Here is a 25061-nt window from a genome sequence, read left to right on the forward strand (position 1 = left end):
AGGGAGCCGGCAGACCCTGACTGCCCTTCCGCAATCCCACAGGAGCCCTCTACCCTTCACCTGGACATTTAGTTTGGGGCTTTGCATGCAATCTGGAGTCAAGGCTGCAACAGAGATCTAATCTAGGTTTTCTTCATCAGTTTCAAGTCAGGTCAATATAGCAAATACAGTATTTTCACCATCAAGAGTAGAGATAAATAGGCACCTTAGTCAGAGGGAGCACACGTTAACTCTTTGTGTGCAGAGAGCCTGGTAAATCCCATTGTATTTCAAAGATTAAGATATCAAAAAAACAAAAAAGCCAATTTTCAGTTATCTTTAAGATCTTACTGTAATAGTCTATTAAGAAGCAGAGTATATATATATATGGCAATCCCAATCTCCCAATTCATCACACATATATACACTAATATGTATAAAATGGATAACTAATAAGAACCTGCTGTATAAAAAAATAAATAAAATAAAATTCAAAAATTCAAAAAAATATATATACAACCGAATGCAGAAAACCAGGTGGAGAGCACTACATGTTTGTGGATGTTATTTCAATAAAAATCCAAACAGTTTAGTGTGTGTGTGTGTGTGTGTGTGTGCGTGTTTTGATAAAATGATCTTAAAATTGAAACAGATATAAAATAGGTAACTAATAAGAACCTGCTGTATGGCACAGGGAACTCTACTCAAAAAAAAAAAAAAAAAGAAGCAGAGTATTGGGGAAAAGTTCAGTTTGATACAGTGTCCCATAATATTGAGCTTAAATTAAATGTCCAGAATAATGGATCCAAAAAAATTATTCTTGTTTTAGAATATTTGGCTTATTATTTTTTTTTTACTGTTGTATTTAATTGCTAACGTCTAGCTTAAGGATTAGACCGGTGACTCTCAAACTTTAGAGTGCATCAAAATTACTTGGAGGACTTGTTAAACACAGCCCACCCCTAGAGTTTCTGATTCAGTAAATCTGGGGTGGGGCATGAGAATTTGTACTTCTAACAAGTACCCAGGGGATGCTGCCAATCCAGGGGTCACACTTTAAGAAGCACTGGATTAGGTTGACTGTTTTCTTGGATGCTGTAGCTAAATTCTTCCCCTAACTCCATTATAATATAAATGCAATAAATGATTCTGACATTTCGTCCTCAAATTCAGTTCTGCAGAGTCTTTCTCATTAAAATCTCTCTCCATATCCCTCAGTTCCCACTACCACTCTCCTAGTTCAGGCCATCACTTGAATTACTGGCATGGACTTTTCTTCCCTCACTTTGCCTCTTGCCCACCTCCAATCCATTCTTTATATAGCAACCATAATTATCTTAAAAACAATGTAAATCTGATTCTATAGTTAAGCTTTCTTCCTTCTCCTCTCTCCAATTCCCAATCCCCCCTAATTAAGAAAAAAATCACAATCAGTGACTTTCTAAGTGCTCCCTTCTTACTTTCATTCCCCTTCACCTGGCTCATTTTTAGTTATTGTCAGATCTCAGCTCACATGTCATTTCCTCTAGGAAGCCTACCTGACCTCCCTGGGATGGGATTAGATGTCGTTCTATGTGCACCTATAGCATTCTCTATTCCTCTCATTACACTGAGTGTACTTCTCTATCTCCTCCACTAGAGGCGTGAGACCATGAGAGTAGGACATGTTTCCTGATCATGCAGCTTCTATTCCTACACGTTGTAGACAACCATACATGCTTTAATGGCCTGTGCATATATTTATTTCAGAAGCTGTTTACTATGAGTCTGATTTTGCAGCCATCCAAATTATCTATCACAGTATCCTTCATAAGTAGAAAGAAGATGGATGAGAGTGGAGCAATGTGTGAGGTGGAAAGGGAATTCCAGGTATACTGAATAAGCCATTGAGCCACTGGGTCAAGAACTAAAAGGATAGACTTAAACCCAATCTAATGACTTGCTCATCCCACATCAGAGACAATGTCAGATATTGAGGAAAACTTTGTAGAATTCTTCATTTTGGGCACATAGCCATTGCCAGGAATAAGAGGAAATTATTCTTTCAGGCTCATAGTCCTTTATACTAAGAAAGCCCCACAACTATCTGCTCAGGAGTTGGTTATATTCACGAAGAACATGGCGGCTGCTGCCACCACATGTTGCCCACTGAATGATGAGCAACAGTTTGTTTGCATGGAGAACTCGGTAAGTGCATCCTTGCATGTCTGTCTGTTGTTAAAAGTTCTGAACTCCAAGCCCCAGCAATCAGTCTCACGTTGGTGGACACGTCTATGAATTGTCAATGGAACCTAATAATTCTGTCCTTAAGAGAATTTATTTCTGGTCAGTTCATGCCAATTGTCTTTGATTAGCAGCAGGGATAAATAAGACTATCACTTTGCAAAAACTGGGGATGTCAGATTCACCAGACCTTTGCCTGGATCATATCCCAAGGTCTATTCCCTGGATTTTCAAGTCAACAAAAGCGATTTTGCTGATTTTAGACTAATTCATACTAATCAAAAGTGTAGGAAAAAACCACCCAGCTTCCTCTTGTGTTTCTCCTTTACTCTCACACGATTACCATACTCACAACGCTTCTGACACAAGATGTGTGGGTTTTTTTTTTCCCCAAAGCAAGCACTGGGAATCCTACAATTTAACTCAATTCTAACACTATCTGCTTGGAGATAGCATCAGATCCTACGGGTTGAGGGCTCAGTTCCACAGGACTGCTCCCACCTGACTTCAGATGCCAATCACAAGTCCAAGTTGTCACCTGTGCTTCTGACTGATTAGCTATAAATCGGAGGTTTCCACAACTCCCTCCTTGGGTTCAATTAATTTTATAGAGCACTTCACAGAACCCAGGAAAACACAGTTACCAGTTTATTGAAGGATATGAAAAAGATGCGGAAGAACAGCCAGATAAGAGATACATAGGGTGAGACCTGGGAGGGTTCCAAGTGCAGAAGCTTCCTGTGGAGCTGGGGTGTCTCACCCTCTCAGTGCTTGGATGTGTTCACTCACCTGAAAGCCCACTGAACCCCCATACTATTGGGATTTTATGGAGGCTTCCTCACATAGACATGACCAATTATTAACTGTATTTCCAGCCTCTTTCCCCTCTCTGGAGCATGGGGGTGGGGCTAAAAATTCCAAGCTTCTAATCATGTCTTGGTCTTTCTGGAGACCAGCCCCCATCCAGGAGCCATCCAGGAGCTCACTCAGAGTCATCTCATTAGAACAAAAGCTGCTCCTAATGCCCTTATCATTTAGCAATTTATAAGCATACCAGAAGCTTTGTGTCAGGAACCAGGGTCAAAGACCAAATATTTATATTTTCTGTTAACTTACATCAAACTTACAAGTGTTACCTTCATTAGACAGAATATCAGGTTTCATTTACAGTGAGAAATGTCTTCCCAATGTCAAGAATAATTGGGTCTAATAACTAGGCTACACTTTTCCCTGAATCACATTACTTGGGAAGTTGAATTAGGATATGGGTATTCATGCAAATGGAATCAGAGGAAGGGCAGGGATGGTCTTGAGAGATATTTCTTCCAGGGATATGAATTATTCCCTCCTAGCAATGGAGAACATCACTCTAGGACCTGGATGCTCATCTCCAGGTCTCTCTCAAGTGGTATATTTTAACGCTACTGAATTCTTGTTTGGTGGCAGCTTTCTTTGTCCTATATTCTTGGTAGAGCATCTCCTCTATACTAAGTTAGTCTTTTTTTTCTGATAAAATATAGTTGTTTTGGTTACAGATTTAAAATGTTTTATTATCCAGCTCTGTCTTCCTTTTATTTTATTATAAATTTTTATTATCTAATCATGCCTTCCTTGGGGAACTCTTGATTTATATTCCTAAAACCTTGTTTTTAAGTGATCTCTTTGGTTACTTCAATAAATTCATAAATTAAATATTGATGCTCACTGGTTTCAGTCACTTCATCCCCACATACATAAGTGACAGGGAATTTGTGTGGTCATTATACTCAGAGTGGAATACAGGCAGCCTTGCAGACAGCGTCAGGATAAGTATCAGACACACCCTGGGAGCAAGGCAAGGTGACTGTTCTAGAAGGAGACAAGAAAATGGAAGGAGACAACTGAAATAAGATCCAGGGATTCCTTTCACCATTCATTTATTCACTTTTTCATTAATTCGACAAGTGTTTATAGGTGATTTATCATATACCAAGTTCTGTGGTAGTTACAGATGTCCAGCTATAAAACACAGAAACACATTGGATTTGAGCTTTTTTAGAAGTGCATTCATCAGTCTTGCATCTGCATCAAATTAGCAGTCATGTTGACCTGAGACTTGATTTGAATTTGATGGAGCATAAGAAACTCCTGCCTCAAGTCAACACTGGTCTATAAACTGCACACTGAGGAGGAATTGGGAGGTCGGGTCCAAGGGAACTGACCTTTGAGGATGACAGGAAGAGGGAGGACAAGGCTGAGAACCAGGTTTCACCTGACACTCTTGCTCTTTCCCAGACAGTGAAATCCAGGCCAAATTAGCAGGAAACTAGAATTTGAGAATATTTTTCTATGGATAAAAAAAAAATATTAATGACCACAAACCTTATGGCTCTTATTTTAATTCTTTTCTGGAGAAGGCAAAGCTAATTCTTGGAGCTTTATGCAGAAGACACGAGGCAGAGCCTATCAATGCTGGTGTGGGTCACTGCTGTGATGACTCGTATGCCTTCAGGAAGCCTTGCTTTGATGATCTGCAAGTAGATGAAACTTACATTTCTCCACATTTATCCTGTGACCAAGTCGTCAACCTTAATGAGGACTTGTGCAGAGCTCAGGAGGAGGAATTACAAACTGAAAAGCAAAAGTAAGGATCTTTGTTTATATGTATATATACATGCTGGTTACCCTGAATCAACACAATGCATCAAAAGCCCTCCACCTCCTGGCAGTGGGGCAGTTCCCCTTTAGTGCCCGCCCACTCCTCCCACCCTCCTCACGTGCCCCTGATCCTGTCCTCACGAGAAAGCGGGTCCTGGTCCTCATAGTTCCTTCTCCCCCACGATCATTAGAAATGGTTGGTAGCTTACTTCTAATTAATTTATTTACTCTAAGACTTGCTCTTGGAGAGTCTAAATATTATTAGTCCAACAATATCATCTTGCCAAATGAGGCAAAGTTTTTGTTGCCTTGGGGATAAACACATTCCCGTGGTCAGCAAGCGCAAGGTTGTCACTTATTCTGTTTTATCACAGTACTTAAAATTCATAAGCCAACTGACCCTTGAGGTCCTTTCTTCAGTTCCCAAGGTGAGCTGATCACAAACTAGACTGTAAAGCTTTCCAGTAAGCATCCAAAAACCACTGTAACACTTAGTTAGCCATTATTTCTTTAGCCCAGGCTGATGTGAGAAGATAATACTTTATTTTTAGAGTTCGGGCTTTGCTTTCTCTTGAGGAAATTCTCTGGCATAGATAGGCACCCTTTATGTATGTCATCTCACCAAATCCTTACCACAGATTTAGGAGGTAGATAATATTATTACCCCATCTTAATTGTGAGGAAACTGAGGCTAAGAAGGCAAGAAGAAATGGTATGAGATCATGCAACAGGTAAATAAGTTGTTGAACTGGAATTTGTACCCAGGCTACCTGGCTCAAAGCACATATACTTAACCACCAACATGTGGCTGTTAGTGTGCCCTAATCAAGGGGTTATAATGCTGGTGATAATTTTTAATACTTGAAAATCTTCATGTAAGGGCTAGATGATGAACAGTGTGAAATATTAGGAAGCATCCGTGTTCTAGTGAATTCACTGTGTTTTCTGTATGGAGAAAGCAATAACACAGAGACAGCTAATGTAGAGATTTCTAGAATATTCTGGGAGGATACATATTGGGAGTCAAGGGCTGGGCTGGACAAAGCTCTCCAATTTCCTGGGAAGTGGTAGGGGTTTTCTCCATGGCTTTCACCCCAATATAGTTCTGACTGATCATCATAGCATAAGTCCACATACACACAAAAAAGAAAAAAAAAAAAAAAAAACGAAGGGGCTCCTGGAGGAGAAAGACAAAATTCAGCAGGATTATAAAGAGAAGGCAGAAACGAGGTCATGGAATAAGACAGAGGAAATACAGAGAATAGAAGTTCAAAGGAAAAGAATTTAAAATCCAATTAAGAAAAATACAGAGTAGAAATGTTAAGACTTAAGACAGTATATGAAGACTAGAATGTGCTTTAAATGAAAGGGTGAATAAATGTAATGAAAATAAAAGATTAATATAATTGAAATGAAAAGCTGGAAACAACTTGATGGTGTTGAGGATTAAAAGTAGGATCTAATATTTTAAAAGGTAAATTAAAAAATTTAAAACTAAAGGAATGAATAGAATTAAGGGAAATGTTTTAAAACAGCAGTTAGGTTGATAGGTAGAGAGATCTGGGGGGTGGGCTGGGTGGGTGCGAGGAAGTGGACAGGAGAGATAAACCCACTGCAAGCAGATCACAGGTATGTGGCAAGTCATTGTAAGGGAGGGGGGCCTAGCTTCCAAATGGCACAGAGTCCCCAGTTGTAGAAAAGGCAGCCTTCATATCTGGAGTGTCAAGGGAAGGTACCACGACATGCTGATACCTCTGCTCCAAATCTCATTCCCAGACCTGCATTCTCATAATGGGACCCTTTTTTACCCTTACCTATCCCAGTACAGTGAAAGTGTTTCTCCTTGTTTGTTTATTTATTGGAGTATAATTGTTTTACAGGGTTGTGTTAGTTTCTGTTGTACAATGAAGTGAATCAGCTGTATGTATACCTATATCCCCTCCCACTTGGACCTCACTCCCCCCCCCCCCCCCCCCCATCCCACCCATCTAGGTCGTCACAGAGCACAGAGCTGAGCTCCCTGTGCTTTAAGGTAAGCAGCTGCCACCTGACCTGGAAGCTCAGCGGTCATACAAGTGTTCCCTCTACTGGTGCCTCTGGAGACGTGCATCCAGAAACCAGCTGACCCAGCAGGACAGAGGAGAGAGCAGAATAGTTGGGTGTGTCTGAGGCATAGGTGAGAGAGGGGAGAGGAACCTTTGGGGCTGAGACTAGAGGGGTTGGGAGGGTTCAAACCATGAAGACAATTGGAATCCCAGAGCTTGTGAGGAAGGAGAAGAAGGGTACATATGAAGGAGCCTTCCTACATCCTCTGCTAGGTTTCTCTATTATTGTTAAATCTACAGCTCAGACCCTCAGGGAAATTATAAAACTGCTCATCAATTATTTGCTGAGTGACTAAATGAATAAGTAGGTGAGAAGCTGTGACAATGTACCATTTATTGTGGGAGTCAGGGAGAAGGGAGACTGTGGTTGGAAGCAACCAATAATTTGAAACGAAAGTTGCAAGTTGTGCTATTACTATAATTATTCATTATCATTGCCATAATTTGATGAAATAATTATTCATATTATCTTTGCCACTATTTATTAAGTGCCTTTAGTATGCCAGTTACTGTACTCAGCCCTTTAATATAGTATTATTTTTGGTCCTCACAAAAACCTTGCAATGTAGGTGTTCAAATTCTCATTTTATAGAGTAGGGTCAGAGAGGTTAAGTATCTTACCCATCGTCACACAGACTAGTGAGTGGAGGACCTAACTTGAGCCAAAGTAAGTTTGACTGCAAAGTTTGTGCACTTTTTATGACATTGGAAGGAAAAAGAAGTCCAGATTTTGCATGAACTCACAGTAAAACCAGTGCCCCTCCTATACCAGCTTTGGCCACTTGGGGTGCTGAATCCCCTAGGCCAGACCATAGAAGCCCCAGTGGGTGCTGGGAAATGTGGTAATCTCACTGTGTAGGTACTCATGATGCTTAGTTTCTGTAACATGGGACTGAAGCTGTCCTATGCTTTTATGGGTTGGGTAGTGAATTTCAGCATCATGAACAACATTGTTATCTGGGGGGGAATATTTTCTGAGACAAAACCCACCAAAATTCCAATGGGAAATAGCCTGTATTTCTCACTTTGAATAATTAATTTGTTAAAAACTGATAATTATTATTCAAAGATAGTATCAACTGTTTTGACCATACATCATACATAACCATACAGACTTGAACGATACAGAGACACAAACAAGCACAGTGTTTTCCTTCAAGTGGGATCAAGTTTAGGTCTAATTGGAAAATTGAATATGTACATATCTCAACTATAATAAAACATAATTTAAAAAAAGATCAAATATGTACAGAATGGTTGGATAGAAAAAAGAATGCTTATACTATTCTATTTCTTTGTAAAATGTTGATTTACTTTATTATTAAAGTAATACATAGTCTTTGCAGAAAATTTAGAAAATACAGAAAAGAGAAGAAAAACATAATACTTTTATTCCAACACTGCAGAGATACCCATTATAAATATATGTATAGTGTAGGAATACATAATTCCATATCTGTACACAAGTGCACACTCCCACAATTGCCCTCTGTCCATCAGTCTATGGTTTGAATACATAATAATGCAAGTTTTGCACATTCTTACTACTACCTGCTTATACAGAATTTCAGTTTCAGCAATTATCCTCAGAATCCTCAGGGCAGAGCTTATTAAACTCCCCTTGCCTCTCCCACTCCGCAGGAATTCTCCAGGCATTCCTGCATCCTTGGCACCACTCCTGTGCCACTGGGAACAGTCATGCCCTCCAGGTACTGCTGTCTCCTGCTCAGCAGCAGACTGGATCCCTTTCAATTGATGACAAAGTTGCTTTATGTTTTGTTGTAAGGAAAAAATAATACCTCCCCCAAACCTCAGGATTGTACACGTTTAACAGGTGCTGTGGCAGTGCTGCCTGTGTCTTAACGGTGTGCAGGACTTTAATGAAAGCACTCTTACAGCCCCCTTTCAAAGAGTTATCCTGATTCCATATAACTCAGAAATGAGTGTAATGGAGGCCCAGCTGGGGAACCACTGAATTACTCCCGTCTTCCACTGACCAGACCTTTCTTAATGGGCGGAAGTCTGTGAGCCTGACTTCTTGTCTCAGGACGAGTTCTCGAAAGTAGTTCTCAATCCTCATGCCTTCTGGAAGGGAGGCTCACCTCACTGGCTTGTTATATATATATGCCCAGATCTATATTATTCCCAAGGAGTTGAAACTAGTGTTACAAATGCAAAGTGGAGATGGCATAGAGCCTTATTAAGGAGGTGACAGAGAGCATTACACGAGGTAACATTTATAAATTTTCGGCGCATTGTCTGAAACAGAACAAATATCAAGATACTCAAAAGATGTTGGCTGTTGTCATCATTTTTAATGTAGCTTTAAAAATGATAATGTGTGCAGTTTTGTCACTGATTATTCTTCAAAACAGCATTTTAATGGCTTTTTAATATTCCAGTATATGGGTACAATAATGAACTTAACCAGTCCCTGTTTCTGGGCATGAAAATTGTTTTCAGTTTCTAAGTATCATAAATTGTGACAATGAATATTTTTGTACATATGTCTTTGTCCCCTCTCTGATTTTTTTCTAAATTCCCAGGTCTTAGGATTAGGGGCAAACATGGAGTTAATTAAAATCTCCTAGCTTCTATTGACTGTGTCTTACTGGTGCTCAGAGGATGCAGTGATTACATGCTTCTCAAACCCACCTCATCACTGTAGCAGTTCCCGAAAAGAAAATTGGCTTGTGCTTCCTTATCTTCAGTCATGCTGCTGTTTCAGCTCTGTCTATCCTCAAGGCTGGGGGCTGGGGGGAGGGTAGGAGAGGGTTGAGCTGAAATGGGAAGTTCAGAGGCATGTCCAGGGCGCTACCAAGTGAAGCTAAATATCTGATTGCTTAGATGGGGTCAGCACGCTACGGCCATCTGGCCAGGACTGTTTCTGTAGGTCCTGCGGGCACCGCCCGAGCAAGCTAAGCCTGGGAGCTGCAGAGTGCCGCGTCTGCTTCGCCTCTGTCCCCGGCTTCGCTCCTGCCTTCCCCGCCTGGGACCGAGCTCGCTCTGCCCAGTGCCTGCGCTGGTGCCACGTGCATGGTGGGGACTTCACTGTTGACGACTGCCGGACAGCAGAGGGGTGGGTGGCATCTCAGTCCAGGAGTCAAGCGACTCAGAGAGTCACCTTGCCTTGGGCCGGCTGCCCGCGCTGAGAGCGGGGTGCAGGGAGAAGAAAAGGGCGTGTCACTGGGGCACAGAGTGAGACAAGCGGCGCGCGCCCCCTTCTCCACCGCTGGTCCTCTTCACCATCATTTCCAGCTGATGGCAACTGGCACAAACTGTGCCCGCCAGCCACTTGGGGCAGCCCACCCCAGGGGTGGGGCGGGCCTGGAGTTCTCTGTCTTGTGATATAAGTACTTATATAATATCCTCAGTTTTGCCTCTTGGCTGAAAAAGGCTAAAATATTTGCCGGACCCTTGGGTTAGAGTGTCATAGGAATAGCTACTTAAAGCTTTGAGATATTTTCTTTTATACCTATTCAAGTACAAATAAGGCCACTAGGTATTATCAATGTGAATTTGAAAATGGAGAGTAAATGAAGGTTTTTGAGTAAGCAATAAAATATGGATTAATGTACATTTCCCCTACCCTTCATGCTTGTTTTCTTTGTAGTTAAATCTCTCTTGACCAATAAAGAAAAAAAAAGGGACAACATTGGAAGATTTGGAATACTACTTTATTTTTTTATTTTTATTTTTTTGCGGTACGCGGGCCTCTCACTGTTGTGGCCTCTCCCGTTGCGGAGCACAGGCTCCGGACGCGCAGGCTCAGCAGCCATGGCTCACAGGCCCAGCCGCTCCGCGGCATGTGGGACCTTCCCGGACTGGGGCACGAACCCGTGTCCCCTGCATCGGCAGGCGGACTCTCAACCACTGCACCACCAGGGAAGCCCGATACTACTTTATTAAACAGAGAGACAGAAGCCAGGTCATAATTTTAAATATTCTAAGTGGTTGAAACACCGATGTTTATATAGTTGTGGGGAAACTCATTCTGTGAGGGAAATCTGAGATGATTGTCAAACTACTGAAGTTTCAAATTAGTGTATTGGTTTTATTATTAGTAACATATAAGGGGGCCTCAACTTTCAGGTGTGTTATACTTGTAATATTTATTGGGAAGTTAGTTGTTTAGAATAAATGTTGTTCACAACAAAATATTATAGGAAAGCTAATTTATTGTATAACCTATTTACCACCCAATGTAATAAAAATAGAAAATAATATTTACCCTAGTAATAATTACATAAAGGTAATTAAATTTAATATAATAGTTATATCGATGAGATGTGCTTGAAGAAAAATATGTTGAATAAATGATGGAGATGGATACTGTGAAAACTATGAAGACATCAGGGCATTTTCAGGGCCTGTAAACTTAAGAGTGAGAGCTATGCAAAGGCATGGGTGGTGTGCAGCTTTAAATAAGTAAGGCAGGTTTGCAAGCTGGCCTTCTAGAACTCAGGGAGTGATTTTATTTTTGCCACTCATTTCTTATTCAGGCTTCTCAGCAACCTTGTGAAGCAGGAACCATATGCAGCAGAGATGCAGTTCCAATCAGTTATTGTGGATTTTGCTCACCTGGTGGAGATGTGCTGTCAAGCAGAGAAAAGTGAAATGTGTCTCCAAGAAGAGGTATCTCTGTTTCCTTGTCTATTCTCTTAGCACTCTTAGGGTACAGTTTAAAAAAAAAAATCCTTTCTCCATGCCAATCATGAATGGATTAGGAGAAAATCACAATTTAAGTGGATCGGTGTAATTGACTATATTTGGGTTTAAGATATGTTAATATTTGTGTTCATTTGAGGGAACTAGGCATGTTAGACATGAATAAAGATAAATACAAAGTCATGACACCAGATGAACTGAGATGTTTAGGACTGAGGGTGGGAGGAAGAAGGATGAGTTGAAGACTTTCTCATTATAGAGAAACGGTGTCCTTGGAAATATAGAGCAAACTGTAGCTTCATTCTAGAAATTTCTGGGGGCATAATCAGGAAGAGTCACCAAATGTAGTTTGGGGCTTAACTAGGAAACCGGTTTAGGTGGAAAGGATTGCATTTTCTCAGTGGCAGATCATTAGAACAGGGGGTTGAAGAATAGAGAGAGAAAAGAACAGTGACCAGAAAAAAGTGTCTCTGTGCATACACACCAAACTGAGTACCAGGAGACTGTTTTGTGTAACTAATCTAATTGCATACAGTTAACAAGCAAATGACTTTTCATAAGATGGTAACACTGTATGACTTAAATTTCTAAGAATATCATGGTAATCCTACCATCCCTGTGTGGCATAGAAAATTCATGTGAATTCATGGAGGGGACCTGGGATGGACCGTTCTCCTGGGGACATGACTTGAGAAACAGAAACTAGGATATAGTAGGTAATAGTATCCGAGTAGAAGAATGCAAACGTGTGATTCAAAAAATAAAATATAATATAGCAGGCTTTACAGTCAAAACAGGCTGTGGCTAATTAGTCCTAGTTAGGACTAGGTTTAGCAGTGGCCCAGGGAAACGTTTTCACAGGTAACAATTTTCACGAATGCCTCAATTACCTTCAGTGGCTCTTTTCTACTTTTTCACCTAAACTGTACATGTGCTTATGTTAAAAGTCATATATCTATGGTGTAGTCAAAGGTAGGCCAACTACAGCCCTCTGGCTAACTCAGCTCCACTCCCTGTTTATGTAAACAAGGTTGCGTTGGCACACAGCCTTGCCCATTTATTTACGTGTTGTCTATGGCCACTTTCTACAACAGCAGAATTGAGTAGTTGTAAGACTGGGTAGTTGTGACAAGACTGAATGAACTGCAAAGCTCCAAATATTATCTGGCTGTTCACAAAAAAATGTTGCTGACTCCCAGACCAGCTGATACACAAAATGAAAATAGTCACAAGTGCCCATTTATTTACTTTAAAGCCCTTTCACTTTTTTGTAAAACATTCAGAAAACAGATCTCTACCTGAGTAACAACCCCATATCCACACAGATAAACACTTTTGCAGAAGGGCCTGTGCCTAAAAATTCCCAAAGGAATTTTCTTGAAGTGTTCTTGCTCTTGAGCGTGAATGCTTCTTGCTTGAACTATTTCATCAACAGCATGATAGGAAGATTTCTGTGTGCTTTTTTTCCCCACACTTTTTGTCTGACAGTGCTCTTCAACTTAATCGTTGAAAAGCCCAAACTTTTCCCCTTCCCTCCCCTTCCCTCTCTACTTTCTTTTAGGATTTCTCCACAAATTAAAGGAGAAAATAGGGGCTATCTGAAGAATATATCATGTTAATTAAAATTTGCTAGATGAACTTCTTCAGATAGAAATGATTATTATATGTAATTCTGCACCATCTATAAAGTTTGACCAAGTATATCTCCGTATGATTATTTTAAGGAGGTGATTCTGAAATATTCGTGTGCATCAGAGTTACTTGGAGGGCTTGTTAAAACAAAATCAATATTTTCCATCCCCAGCATTCCTGATTTAATAGCGCTAGGGTGGGGTCTGATTATTTGCATTTCTAACAAGTTCCCAGGTGCTACTGATGCTGCCGGTTTGGTGACCACTTTAAGAACCACTTTCCTAAGGTGAAAGTAGATAATCATAAACTGTTTCCTCCCTCCCTTCCCAATATTTTTATATATCTAACTCAGTGAGAAGTTGGAACCAAGGACAGTAACAAAAATAATAAAACAATTGAAAAATAACCTATTTATGAAAGGAAGTGAAAGATTTTGGGGACATTAAATACAAAGGTAAGACTGGAATATAAAAGCAATAACCTTATATGAATAGGCTTAGCAAAAAATACAGGAATATATGATCGAAATATTTTGGAATCTTATCATCAAGAATTTCGGTGAGTCTTTGTGCCTCTATGTTTGTGGAAGAGATCTAGGTTTGACTGTAATGCAAAGGAATAATACCTAGTGGCTTTGGGAGTCTCCATGGAACCAAAATCCCAGAAGTGAAGAGGCTTAGCCAATTAAGCAGTCTGTAGATGTTCCAAGTTAGACTAACTGCTCCAGGGACCTACATGCATTTTCTTTGTTTTCTTTTCTGAGATTAGAATAGTCAATTATGTGAATCTGTTCTGCCTGTTAAAAGAGAAAGTGGGCAGGTTTGAAGACTGCCTTTCTAGCTGTGGCTAGTGGGAGGGTAAAACATTTTTAGACAAGATGGAAGACATATTTTGAGAAGTAAACCAGAATGCAGGAAAATTCTAAGGAGAAAAAAGGGAACCAAGATTAATGTTGGAATGTTGGTAGAATAAGAATGAAACAAAAAGAAGGAATAAAATAAGAAACTCAGCCATACAAGGTGAATTTGGATCGTCCAAAGAAAAGGAATTTCATATTTCATGAAATAATGATGTGAATTGTAGACTTCAGCAGTTTTAAGGAGAAAACTACTCAGAAATTCTCTCCTCCAGGTCAGTGGGGAATGATAATTGTAGCCTGAGATACTTATCTGTCACCCAACAGAATATAACATAGAAGAAAGTTAATGAGAAATAGCAGGAATTTGGGCAGGTTGCAATGATGGTTTGAAAATAATACATGAAATTTAACAATAAAAAAAGCAAAGTTCTGCTTTTAGTTGTAACTCAACACAAGTTCATGCGGAAAGACTTGCTGGTTTAAGTGGCCTATGCTTACAACTTGATGGGTCTACTATCAAAGCTACTGCAATCCTGGGATGCATTTCTGGAGAAAAAACAAGGATCAGATTAAGCAATGTGATATCGTAACCACATGGATCAGGTCACTCTGGGATACTGTATTTAGTTTCTTATGATACATTACACAAGTTTTGAAAATTACATAAGTAATACACGAACATGGCAAGAGTTCAGACAGAAGAGCAGGGTACATTTCCCATTCCCAAAAGGTAAGCAATTTAAGTTTTCACTTTTAGTATTCCTAGTGATTACCATTATTACTTTAATAGTTTTTTAAAATACTGCTGTCACTTAAAGAATATAGTATACTTACACTAACTTCGACAATACTACCAGTAGACTCTCAATTTTTTATTTTAGGTAAAGTATTTTTGTAGTTTTAGCTCTTTTATCGGTTATACTCTATTTCTTGGTCCTTTGACTTCAATCAGCATCTAGTGATTTTCCGAAACATAATTAACATGTCTAAACTTCTTTTGATTTCTTTGCCAGCTTTCCTTTTTAAAGCTATACCATTACTTCCACACTGTCTAGGTTTATTCATCCTGCTTTGTAAATGTAAGGTTTATATGCTTTGTCAATAGGTTGATCCAAAAACTGGAAGCTATTAAATAGTGTTCAATAGTGTGTTTAACTGTAATATTATTTACAGCCGTACAATGAATGGATTCACCAATAGTTCAATGACTTATCCTGGATCACTTAAAAAGTGTCAAGATTAAATGAAGTCTTTTTTCTTACTGTCAACTGCAGAAAATAAGCCACATTTATTTAGCTTTACATATCTGGACTATGATTTCCTAGTACATCCTTCTTTTTTGAGAGTTTCTAATTACCATTCTTTTTCCATGTTGACAAATAAAGCATCTACTTTCATCACACCACTAAAATATGTCACACTGCTAAATTATATCAGGTTCTTAATCATACAGTTTTTGTAATAGAATATTCTGTCATCTTAAAGTTTGATAAGATTTGAAACTTAAAGTTTGATAACATTTGAAAAGTCCTCTGACTTAATCTTTCAGTTTGGATTTAGTTATTTCTGGGACTGATTTATGGCTGTCCACTAAGAGTTTCTTTTTAAGTGTAACTCTGGGTAAAATTGACTATTTCTAACATCCCATTTTGTGTTTTTTTCTTGGATTCTTTTAAGTTTTTTTGGGCTACATTCTTAAGTTAGGTATGTATGTATGTATTTTTTCAGAATGGGCACCCGGGTGATAAACTTTAGGGACCCTTGCATATTTAAATATTATTTCACCCATATATTTACACAGTTATATTTTAAGCTGGTATGTTAGTTGGGGTTCTTTAGTTGTAAATAATAGGATCAAATTCTGGCTAACCTAAGTAAAAATTAGTATATTGAAAGGATAGTAGTGACTTCAGGAATCTTTAGGAAGTTTAAAAAAATGGGCTGAGCAGGAGATAAGAACCAAAGCAGCTCAGAAATCAATGACTTTCTGGTCTTTTACTGCTGGTACTTCTTTAATGTTACTATTCTGAGCTTCTATCTCTGCATTTTTATATGTTGATTAATATCACACCAATGACTATTTTTCAGAAGTTCATTATAGCTCTTACATTGATGGTGTTTTTTTTGTTTCTTTTTAGCATCAGTAGGCTTTATTCTTTCCGGTATATTGTTACTCTTATTGAATTGGGATTTCAAAAGAGATGAGAGGTGACCCATTTTAAAAGGATCTTGGCAAGCTGTTATGTCCAGCAGTATCTAGAATGTAAAAAGGTTTGAAAAGCATGTCACAGGATTTGGAGAAATAGACTAGTGATGATTATTCCAAAGTCTTCAGATGGATGACAGGTTAGCAGTCTCCCATACAGACAACGTACAGGCTGGAAGAAAATATTTGCAAACAATGCTACTGACAAGGGATTAATTTCCAAAACATACAAACAGCTCATACAGCTTAATACCAAGAAACCAAACAATCCAATCAAAAAATGGGCAGAAGACCTAAATAGACATTTCTCCAAAGAGGACATACAGATGGCCAACAGGCACATGAAAAGATGCTCAATATCACTAATCATTAGAGAAATGCAAATCAAAACTACAATGAGGTATCACCTCATACCAGTCAGAATGGCCGTCATTAAAAGGTCTACAAATAATAAATGCTGGAGAGGGTATGGAGAAAAGGGAACCCTCCTACACTGTTGGTGGGAATGTAAATTGGTGCAGCCACCATGGAGAACTGTATGGAGGTTCCTTAAAAAACTAAAAATAGAGCTACTAATATGATCCAGCAATCCTGCTTCTGAGCATATATCCAGAAAAGACGAAAACTCTAATTCAAAAAGATACATGCACTCCAATGTTCATAGCAGCACTATTTACAATAGTCAAGACATGGAAGCAACCTAAATGTCCATCGGCAGATGAATGGATAAAGATGATGTGATATACATACACAATGGAATATTACTCAGCCATAAAAAAGAGTGAAGTAATGCCATTTGCAGCAACATGGATGGACCTAGAGATAATCATACTAAGTGAAGTAAGTCAGACAGAAAGACAAATACCATATGATACAACTTCTATGTGGAATCTAAAAAATGATATAAATGAACTTATTTCCAAAACAGAAATAGACTCACAGACATAGAAAACAAACTTAATGGTTACCAGAGGGGATGGCAGTGGGTGGGGGGGCGATAAATTAGGAGTTTGAGATTAACATATACACACTACTGTGTATGAAATAAACAACGAGGATCTACCATATAGCACAGGGAACTAATTCAATGCCTTGTAATAACCTATAATGGAAAAGAATCTGAAAAAGAATAGATGTATATACTCGAATCACTTTGCTGTACACCTGAATCTAATACAACATTGTAAATTAACTATTCAATTTTAAAACATGAATTAAAAAAAGGAAATAAATTAACATTCAAACAAAACAAAACAAAAATAGTCATGGGTCACCGTGGCAGTAAGGATACATAAATTCCAGAGGTATTTTTATAAACAAGCCTAAATAGATTTTAATCTTTCTAGACAATTTAGGTGTGGTACTGTTTGAAGGTGGGAAGAAGAACTGAATTACTAGACTTCTAACCATTTTCTACAGGGTCCTAGAGACTCTTCGGAGTGTGAGTCATCTATCCCTCAGATGTGTGTGTGTTCATACCTTAGCAGTGGAGTTCTAGGGGTCCCATTTCCACTAAGCTAAAGATTTCACTTTTATCTACTTGGGCTTCCACAAATGATTTTTATTTGAATAAGGACTATACAGGTACAAATTGGGGAAAACTTTTGGACTTAATATCAAGGTCTACACCAGTACATATGAAGGGAGTAGAGATAATCTGATCAATTTTAGTGGTTTTGTTCCTCTTGAATTTCTTTTTTTTTTTTTTTTTTTTTTTTTATTTATTTATTTTTGGCTGTGTTGGGTCTTCGTTTCTGTGCGAGGGCTTTCTCTAGTTGCGGCGAGCGGGGGCCACTCTTCATCGCGGTGCGCGGGCCTCTCACTGTCGCAGCCTTCTCTTGTTGCAGAGCACGGGCTCCAGTCGCGCAGGCTCAGTAGCTGTGGCGCACGGGCTTAGTTGCTCCGCGGCATGTGGGATCTTCCCAGACCAGGGCTCGAACCCGTGTCCCCTGCATTGGCAGGCAGATTCTCAACCACTGCGCCACCAGGGAAGCCCCCTCTTGAATTTCTATACCTGGATATGCAGTGATTTAGCATGGGATTACCCTAGAGCTGTTTTAAAATGCAGCGAGAAGCTGACGTTGATTGTTCATTCTTACCCTGCAAAAGAGTGCCATATTTTTGTGAGGAGGAAGCAAATTTTTATTTATTCTAAATCTGGGGTCCTGAAAGTGGATGGGGCATTGCAGTTAATTAGGTCCTTAAGCTAAGGGACTAGGCCTGTGAGAAATTCTGAGACCTTGAGAGGCAGGCTTATTAGAACCCATCTCAGGCATGCAAAAGGGAAGTCTTAAAGATTTTCTGTCTGGGGATCAGAGTTGCTTAGCTGTTTTCTCTTTCTCACAGATGTGCTTATTTGCTTTTTTTTAGGGGTCCAAACTGATCAAAAAGTGCCAGTCTCTTTTGGGAGGCTAAATGATTCCAGCATATGTCAATGTACAATCTTTGCTGAGAACTGCTTTTTGTTTTTCATGAATAATGAAATGCATGTCTAATATTCAAAAGAAGAATCAGCATCATTTTTCAGCTACTAGCAATGTTACTCAGGAACATTAACTAGTCTACACTACATCTCTCCTTTCCTACTCAGCAGAGAAATCTACTTATTGTAACTCTCCTACAACCCACTTCCATCCCTTCTCTCTCCCCATAAGCTTTCTATTTCTCAGAAGCAGCAACAGAAATATGAAACCAAGGGGCCTTTCAAAACCTCAGGTGGATGTAATGAGCTTCCACATTGAACTGGGACCTGGCTGCTGGGTTTCTGGAGTGAAAAAGACCCCAAGTGCCATTTGCGGTTTCTATCTGTACCACTACTGAAAATGATTATTGATGAACTGAATGAAATGTGTTTTACAATAAAGGTACTTACATGACTGTATTCCCTTTCATCTTTACCCGAGATATGTGATGTTGACATTGTCACCAAGGGGTCCTAACATATTTATATTCACTTGAGCTTTCAGTGATGATTTGTAATAGTAGTCTTTTCCCTGGAAATCCCGGCATAAAAGACATAAAGAACTTATCATTTCGACTTAGTTTTGCGTGTGTAATGAAGTAAAAATAAGCAGTGATATTTTAGTGCTTACTAAATAAGTGATTTTGGTTAGAGAAAATGTTTAATTCTCATTATAGTGCTCTTGATTTCAGTTTTTCCTTACCCCAGTAATTTCAGCATGTTCATATATACTAGCAAATTAAATCCAATAAACATTTAAGTATCTATTGTATGCAATACACTGTGCTAGGTGTTGCAGGGAATAATATGAATATGATATGGCCAGATCACTAATGAATTTAAACAAGATATAAACACATAAGGAATTATAATAATGGGCAGATTTCATGTTTCCAGTGTCACAAGAGCAGAGCTAACTAATGTGGAACCCAGGAGTTTGAGATCACACAGAGCCACAGAGACCAGGAAAGTTCATGGAAGGAGTGACCCTGGCCAACGACTAGAAAACAGGCATGTTTTAACAGATAGATGTGGAGAGTGTGAGCGCGAATGGTGAGTGATTCAGATGGGTGGGTTTTGAGACAAGAATAAAGTAGTTGTGGGCAGTAAGACTTAGTGAAAGCCTAGGCTACAGTGTTGGGTGAGGACATATTATAATTTAGCTATAACAATAGCTAATATTTATCACACACTTCTTATGTGCAACGTGTCAGCCTTTAAATATATTATTCCTATAACTCCTACAACCGTATAATGAAGTAGGTACTATTATTTCTATATCACAAATGAAGACAGAGAGATGCCACTTGAGGGTGTGTAATTAGGGTGAGGCCATATATTCCAGTGGTTAAGAGTGTGGGTCCTGGAGCCATAAGTTCAAATCCTACCTCAGTCTTCTACTAAAGAGCTTAGCAAATCTCCCAACCTCTCCATGGCTTACTTTCTTCATCTTTAAAATCAGGTTGAAAGATTAATTTCCTCACAGGAGTGTAATGGATGTTAAATGAGTTGATCTATGTAAGGCAAATGCTAAGTGTGGTTAGTTTCAACAATATAAAATTGCTGCTTTTGTAGGCCAAATATGGACAATTTCAAATGTCTCAGTCTAATAGTTCAGCTGTTATTTAGAAGAAAATTGGATGCTGTTGAGGGTTTTGCCCTCTTGGATTGCATCCTATTCCTTTCCTTTCACATGTAGATATCTCAATATAATAAATACATCTGCCGTCTTTTCCACCTCATCCACTGCCTTGCAAATGGATTTCTTCAGTTCTTGAAGCCAAGCTGAACAACCCTAAACAAAATTCCATAGTAACACTGCCTAACTGTATATTTCATACTGCCAAGAGATGATAAAATACACCACGATATTAGGGAAAACTATATAGAAAAGTTTCGATATGTTTTTAGCTACTAGATCAGATTTGTGAAAAAGGAGGCATATATACAGGGGATTTAAAAAAATATTTTAGACAATTTATTCACTCATTCTTTTATTCATTCATTAATTCATTCAGTCCTTTATTCAACTGATTTTTATTGAGCACATCCAATACACAGGACACCATATTAAGTACAACAAAGTATACAAAGATGAATGTGACAGGTCCTCTACCATTAATAAGTATAACATCATCTAGAACTGAATTTGAACTAATATGTAACTGGTAGTGAAATATTTGGACCACCTAAAACAAGGATGAACGGTTTTGTGACAAAAGTTTATATTCTTGTATTATGTCAAGATGACTCTGAAGTGAACAGATTTTTGTCTCAGAAATTATATGTTATCTATTGTGATGTAACAAATTATCCTAAATCATAGCAGCATACTACAACAAACATTTCGTACCTCACACATTTTCTGAGGATCAGGAATCCAGGAGTGGTTTAGCTGGGATTTTTGGCTCAGGTCTCTCATGAGGTTGTAGTCAAGCTGTTTGCCAGGGCTGCAGTCGTTGAAGGCTTAACTGGGGCTGGCCGATGGCGCACTCCCACAGCTGTGGGCTGTGGACAGGGTGCCTCAGTTCCTTGTTGGCTTTTGGGCTTTTGGAAGAAGGTCTCAGTTCCTGTTATATAGGCCTTTCCCTAGGGCTACTCTGGATGTGGCAGTTGGCTCCCCCCAGAGCCAGCAATCCAAGAGAACAAGCAAGGAGGACACCACAGTGCCTTTTATGACCTAGTCTCCAAAGCCACACCCTGGCACTTCTGCTTTCCTCTGTTCCTTAGAAGTGAGTTACTAAGTCCAGCCCATTGGCAAGGTGAGGAAGATTAGGCTCCATATCTTGAGAGGAGGAGTATCAAAGACTTCATACATATATTTTAAAACTACCACGGTAGTGATGTTAACATCTCACTTGCATAATTTATTTGAATTTTTTTGCATCTAGTAGAACTCTGTGCTTGCATGTACTTGCTACTCTTTTGTTGGCAACTTTTTAATCATAAATTTTCTATTTCCTAAATAGAAAAAGCAATATATGTTCATTACAGATTATTTAACAAGTGTAGAAAAATATGAAAAACATGAATCACCCATACATAATTCTACAAACCAGACATAACCACATTTAACATGTTTTTGGTTTGTAGTGTTTATGTACAAATAATATACATACATATGTAAACATATATCTATATATCTTATGGATAATAAACTTTTGGATATTGTATCTATATTCTTATCCAGATACATAAGGAGAATTTACTCTTATAATTAAAATTTATTAGAAAACAATTTAAGAGCTGAATAACATTCTATAGGTAAATGTTTCTTTCCTTCCTTAATCGTTTTTTCCTATTTTTGAACATTAGGCTATTTACTTCCTTTTATCACAATAAATAATAATCATCTTTACATAGTGTCTTTGTATATATGATTATTTTCATATAAGATCCTACAAGTAGAATTATAGGATGAACTTATTACTAAATTGCTTTCAAGGAAAGTTATATTCATTTGTAATTCTACCAGTAGTTTAAGTGCCCATCTCATTGTAATCTGTTGAGTATTTAATATTATCATTTCTTAATCTTCTTTAATAGATGAATTTCACTTTTCTTTGCTTTGCATTTTGTTGACACGCCAGTTATTTTATTGCGTCTCTGCTCCAAATTCACTCTTTGCTGTTGTCTGTGAAAATGTACATGGGAGCCTTTCTATATGCTTCCTTTGCAGCTTACATGATGTCATGCTTTGTCAGTAGGGGGCACTGGAGAAACACTGTAGGAGGAAGTTGGTCTTTCCCGATTCTGGGAAGCTGACTTTCTTCCTTCACTGCTCTACCCAGAGTGGTTTCTTCAGTGCTAGTGGCCTGTAGGGTGCAGCTTTCTTTATCTTGTGTTCCTCCAACCCCTTTTGTAGCTTTTGATTTGGTTTGTGGTGGCACAGTCTGGAGGCCCAGTAGAGGCCTGTGTCCTAGCTCAGATCATTACTCTCCATACCTTCTCAACTTGGTGCATGCTCCCAGAGAGTGCCTTGTGGGGCTGATCATCTGGTAAGCCACTTGCCCCACCTTTGTCCCATGCGGCCTCAAAGATGCCACAGTCCAAGGCATACACAGAGTTGTACTAGGTTCCTGCAGAGATGGCCCCTGCAGCCCCCGCAGTCCTAGCAGCACTGGCAGCAGCGCCCCTGATTTTTTTGTGTGCCTACCCTTCAGCCTCAGCTTACCCCCAGACTTTGTTTCCTGCAGACCTCCAGACACCGACACTCTGTGATCTGGCTTTGTGCCTGCAGAGAAGCCCCAAGGCCCTCTGCTCACCTGTCCACCTGATCCACACTCCAGAGAGTTGTTCCTGATTGGCCTATGACTGTGGCCCTGCTGTGTCCTGGGCAACCAGAGGATGTCTCCCCTATCCACTGGGCTGCAACCACACCTTCTCCAATGAATTCTCAGCTCCTCTCTCCAAGCTTTTCCTTTGTGGGGTATTCTTCCTCAGCCTTAGGGTACCCTTTGGAGTTCTCTTCACATTTTTATAGTTACTCTATCATCACAGCTAAGTTCTTTATATTAAATTTCCCCTGTTTAAATGACTGTGTGGTTTCTGTCTCCTGATTAGACACAGACTAATAATACAACTGATCACTATTAAGATACAACTTTTTTCACATACTTATTAGCCATTTGCATTTCCTCTTCTGCAATTTTACTTTTCAAGCCATATGTCTTATTTATTCTATCCGGGCATGGTATTTTTTAATGCATTTTGTAGACTTTCAATATATTAAAATGAATCTTTTGTCATGTTTATGGCAGATACTTGACACTACTTTAAATAAGTTAACTGAATTTTAACCATTACATTCGCTTTACTTTTGTGAGATGAGATTTTCTTAATAACTGATAGATAATAGGATGAAGATGCAAGCCCATGTCTTATTCAATAAAGGAGATTTCCTAGGACTGAAAAGCTCACAGCACACTTTTACTTTCGTCTGGTTTAGGATTTGGTTACACTGAGAAGTAATATCTTTGTCTTAAACATGTTTCATATTTTGATAATTTGTCTTCCAACTGGGTTTATTGCATTCAACCTTATCCCACAGTGTGTGTAATATAATCAGTTTAATCCAATGCTTATGAGGAATGCAGATAGAAGTAGTAGTGGAATGGAAAAGAGCTGCATAAAACTCCCTTTTAATATAGAGTTCATAAATAAAATCATAGCTGATACTTGTGGCATTCTCAGTGCTTTTTCAGATTGGTTAAGTGTACTTGATGGACCCTGAGTGTTGTTTTGTAGAATGAGTTGTCTTGGAGAAAAAGGGCAGAGCTCCAGATTTCCTGCCCAACTTCGACCTACCACAGCTTTGCATTATCTTCTATATTTATTCAGCAACAAATGGTTATCATGGGTCAAGTCTTAGCCTAGCCAACAAAATACACTAAATCTCTGTGATATGTTTGTTTGGAAAAATAAAGAAAACTAGTTCAATTGACAAAAGAAAAGCTTAAGAACACTTTTGAAAGTCATCTGTAGAACAGAGGGGGGAGAAAAAGAAGGGCTCAGGTTGAGAAAATTACAATTTGGATTTCTTAACAGAGTCCATAATCTTTTCCATCCCAAAGGACAGATAGCTCTGATGTTATAGATAGCCCAAAGCCACGTATCCATAGAAAGATTGTCCTAAATTTTATGAAAAGGCTAGAGTTTAAGGAGCTGTGAAACACCATCACCATCAGATTCCTTGGTGGGGTAGTAATGTGCTGATTTTTTATTTTAAGAGCTGGCAGCTTTTACTTCTGAATCATTTCTGAGAGTCAGTTGATGAGAGTTCTCTTGACAGTTGAAGCTAAAATAAGTTTAAGCTGCATGGCATCTGAAGATGCCATTTAAATTCAAGTTCATTGAGCGTTTTACTATAAAAACTATTTGAAATACATAGTATCCGAGCTTATTCCAGTTACTGAAACTAAATTCAAGTTCCTTCAGTCCAACTGTGAACCCTACTTAACCTCTTCAGTTTAAAGAGAGACAAGCTTTTACCACATTCAATCTCCTACAGATTCAAGTTCACATATATTTGTATAAATGCAAGTATAGAATTTATGCACTCAAATAGTTGTAACACCCTTCTAAGTTTGTTGAAGTGTTTTAGCAATAGTGACCTGTATTGCTAAACTGTTGTCTCTGTTTTTATTACCTGTTTACTTCGAAGACATTTCAGTATGATAGCCTTTTCTGTACTGAATCTGAAATAAGGAGAAAAAGAGTATTAACAACTGGACACATTTTGTGCCTTGAACCTATTAAAGAACGAAGCACCCAGTGTGCAAGCTCTTAACT

At 38.8% G+C, this 25061-nt stretch overlaps 2 protein-coding genes across 4 annotated transcripts in view; one reads left to right on the plus strand and one right to left on the minus strand.

Annotated features, from left to right (window-relative positions):
- The window catches only part of LOC113609896 (alpha-fetoprotein-like), a 38274-nt gene extending 19550 nt beyond the window's left edge, over nt 1-18724 (plus strand). The window contains exons 11-14 of the mRNA XM_027087604.1: nt 2028-2166; nt 4599-4825; nt 11447-11579; nt 18680-18724. Coding sequence (XP_026943405.1) covers nt 2028-2166; nt 4599-4825; nt 11447-11579; nt 18680-18724 — 544 coding nt within the window. The remainder of the gene's footprint in view (nt 1-2027; nt 2167-4598; nt 4826-11446; nt 11580-18679) is intronic.
- Nucleotides 18725-20795: 2071 nt separating this feature from the next.
- The window catches only part of RASSF6 (Ras association domain family member 6), a 58257-nt gene continuing 53991 nt past the window's right edge, over nt 20796-25061 (minus strand). For 2 of the 3 annotated variants that reach the window (XM_027087590.1, XM_027087589.1), the window contains one exon: nt 20796-24967. In XM_027087590.1, the coding sequence (XP_026943391.1) occupies nt 24892-24967 (76 nt within the window). In that variant the 3' untranslated portion in view covers nt 20796-24891. The remainder of the gene's footprint in view (nt 24968-25061) is intronic. The other variant, XM_027087588.1, reaches the window with a different exon arrangement.

The sequence above is a fragment of the Aethalodelphis obliquidens genome, unplaced genomic scaffold (genome assembly GCF_003676395.1).
Source record: "Aethalodelphis obliquidens isolate GAN/ISIS:26980383/991018 unplaced genomic scaffold, ASM367639v1 scaffold59, whole genome shotgun sequence".
Lineage (NCBI taxonomy): Eukaryota > Metazoa > Chordata > Mammalia > Artiodactyla > Delphinidae > Aethalodelphis > Aethalodelphis obliquidens.